At 44.7% G+C, this 3,100-nt stretch overlaps 1 protein-coding gene across 1 annotated transcript; it reads right to left on the reverse strand.

Annotated features, from left to right (window-relative positions):
• Positions 1 to 9: 9 nt before the first annotated feature.
• On the reverse strand, positions 10 to 654 carry LOC309543624 (histone H1B-like; the record flags this gene model as incomplete). The annotated part of the gene is made up of 1 exon (XM_082276080.1): positions 10 to 654. The coding sequence occupies one exon, from the start codon at positions 652 to 654 to the stop codon at positions 10 to 12; it is 645 nt and encodes a 214-aa protein (XP_082132206.1).
• Between the last annotated feature and the right edge of the window lie 2,446 nt (positions 655 to 3,100).

The following is a 3,100-nucleotide window of genomic DNA, read 5'->3' on the forward strand; positions in this document are numbered from 1 at the left end:
TGCTTGGATTTATTTCTTCTTCGGAGCGGCCTTCTTGGGCTTGGCTGCTGCCTTGGGTTTGGCCGCCTTCTTAGCCGGACTCTTGGCGGCTTTTTTGGGCTTGGGTGCAGCTTTGGGCTTCTTGGGGCTCTTTGTCACCTTCTTGGCAGCTGCAGCCTTTGCCGGTTTCTTGGGGCTCTTGGCCGACTTCTTGGGGGATTTTACTGCCTTCTTGGGGGACTTGGCCGCCGGTTTCTTAGGGGACTTGGCTGGCTTTTTGGCCGCAGCTGATGGCTTCTTTTTGGGGGCTTTCTTGGCCTTGTCGCCCTCTTGCTGCTTCTTGTTGATCTTGAAGGATCCGGAGGCTCCATGTCCTTTCACCTGGACGAGGCTCCCCTTAGTCACCAGCGCCCTGATGGCGACCTTGAGGCGGTTGTTGTTCTTCTCCACATCGTATCCTGAGGCGGCCAGGAGCTTCTTGAGGGCGGCCAGGGAGACCCCGCTGCGCTCCTTGGAAGCGGCCACGGCTGTGACGATGAGATCGGACACGCTGGGACCGGACGGCTTCTTGCTGCCTTTCTTCCCTCCTCCGGCTGCCGCCTTCTTAGTCGCCTTCTTCTTGGCGGCGGGCTCTGCTGGAGGAGCGGCGGCTGGGGCGCTCTCAGTCTCAGACATGATTCTAGAAAGTCTATTGGACAGATACACTTCCCCACTCACCTCTTCTAGGATTATATAGTTAAACGTCCTGCACTGCTATTGGTCGGTACACAACAATCCTCCTGCTCTGCTATTGGTTACACATCAGACACGCCCATTCAGTATCATGGAGTAGTTGGAGAATCTTCTCTCTCTTGTTGTGTTTCCCCAGTAGATAGAAAACCGACTTTTATGTGAAATAGAACGCTGTCCGATCTTCATCGGGGACCCGATCTGCTCACTGGACTGTCACTTATCGGGGGTCACTTACAGCTGCCAGGAGCTGCTGAGGAGGCTGAACACAGAGGCTGCAAACACCTCCATCCTCCTGAGTGTGTGTCCCATTCTTCCTTCTATCTTCTTTTCTACACAAATTCTACACAGAAAACAATCTTCTCACATCTCCCTCTAGAATGATCTTCACATTAGATGAGTAAAGAGTGACCACCAGGAAACATTTCCCTCTAATACAGAACTCTGCTCATTTATAGCTGAGTAGAAGGAGCCTGGAAGAAAAACATCAGCCGGTGACATGAGATCCTTGTGTGATGTGATGGGAGAGATTGTTATACATACAAATGTCTCAGCTGATTACACAATGTCATGTTTAATATACAATGTATCATTATCTGCTCACCATGATAAACATGTTTTTATACAAATACTCTGAGTATGTTTATTGTCACATATTGCTGCAAATCTATACTGGCGGCTACTCAGGTATAATGTCATATAGAGGTAAAGAAGTCACTCTGGAAGACCTCGCCTCTATTAAAATGTAATCTGCCCCCCTCCATTCCAAGCACCGCTCTTCTAGTGTTAATCAATTCCGGCTAATCCGGAAAATATACAGCGCCAAGAAAAAAGCTTTCCATGATCCTAATCACATCAAAAGTCCATGTATCTCATAATTCAACAAATTTACAGTGAAAGGAGGAAAATAGTCAAATACGATATATTTATCGAAGCATCACAAACGTGTCACCCACATCTCTGTACAAAGAGCCGGACATACGCAGTTTTTATTCCTATTCTTCAAAAAGGATATATTTTATCAATGTGATAAATTGTATTATTACTGTCAGATGAAGTGCACTCTAAAGGCAAACACTTTGTCTTCTTATGGCACTCAGACTTGTAATGCAGGTGAATAGTAATGAGGGGAAATGTGATCACAGGACATCATTCTCTCATCTCTTTTCATTCCAATCTTTCTATGCTGATCGTCTACTCCCCGCTAAACTCATCCAACCAAAACCATGCACACCTACATAGAGCTCCAATGTCAGAACACATTGTACTCCATATTTCCAGAAATTATTTTCCCTCTTGGCTATTAATAGACCACGTCTATGATGGCTCCTAGTTGCTATATTTAAATCTCCCGCCATAATTCTACTGGCCGTTAGGAAGATTCAGCCGCATTATACCGCTAAATCCGACATTGTAGAAGTTCTATTCATAAATCTGTTCATCTTCCTCCAAATGACATCACTTGTGTCGGTTTTCAGCTTCCAAATATTTCCTCCAAAGCGGTAAAATCCTCGAAGATTCCTTCCACAAGCCCGCCAAGTAAACCCAATCAATTATTTTCTATTACCAAACCCAATGGATCTTCTCAGAGCCACCCACTTCTATCTAAGAAGGAGCCGGACATGCATGTTTGGGAGATCTGATTGTATAATTAGACACCGAAGATTGTGATCCGGGTGGGGGGGGGCAATGTGTTATAATGACACCTGTCTGTCCTAACAGCAATTATGAGTCTCTATGATTTTATTGTCTAATATAACACATTGAATTGATGTGAATTTAGATAAGCAGATGATCTCCTTATAGGGACTGGTTTCCATTGTCCTCCATCCTTTGGATTAGACACATTGCTAGGATATGGGACCCAAATCCAGGTTCAGGATTCAGAGTAAAGCTGGATACACACTATCCAACTTTTGTGGTTAGATTTCCTTCAGATTCACCTTTTCTATGTAGTGCAAGGGCCTGCCAGATTGCATACAAATTGAAAGTGTATAGGTATGACCTCATATTATATGGTTTTGGTAAGTCTGAAGGAAAAAAGTCTTCAGAAAATCTTATAGTGTGTATGGCCCTTTAGACGCTGTGCATGCAGATCTTAATTTATATATATATAATTGTCATTGCAGGTGAGAAGGAAATAGTGAGAGAGGGTCGGAAAGCATTGGATCAGATTCCTCTTTCTGCATTTTGATGAAAATGCATCCAATCAATGGGAGGAAAGGAGAGTAAGAGTATCCAGGAGACACCTTCATACCTCAGAAAGGGACTTTGCCACCTCTCCCTCGTCCTCCTGCACAGTGCTGGATGGAGGGCCCAGTCTGGATCCTCACTGCAAATGGCTTCTGAAAAGATAAGTGTGCCTTTATTTGCAGGTTAAGGAAATCTTAAC

This window comes from Pelophylax lessonae (genome assembly GCF_965119305.1).
Source record: "Pelophylax lessonae genome assembly, contig: HAP1_SCAFFOLD_270, whole genome shotgun sequence".
Taxonomy (NCBI): Eukaryota; Metazoa; Chordata; class Amphibia; order Anura; family Ranidae; genus Pelophylax; species Pelophylax lessonae.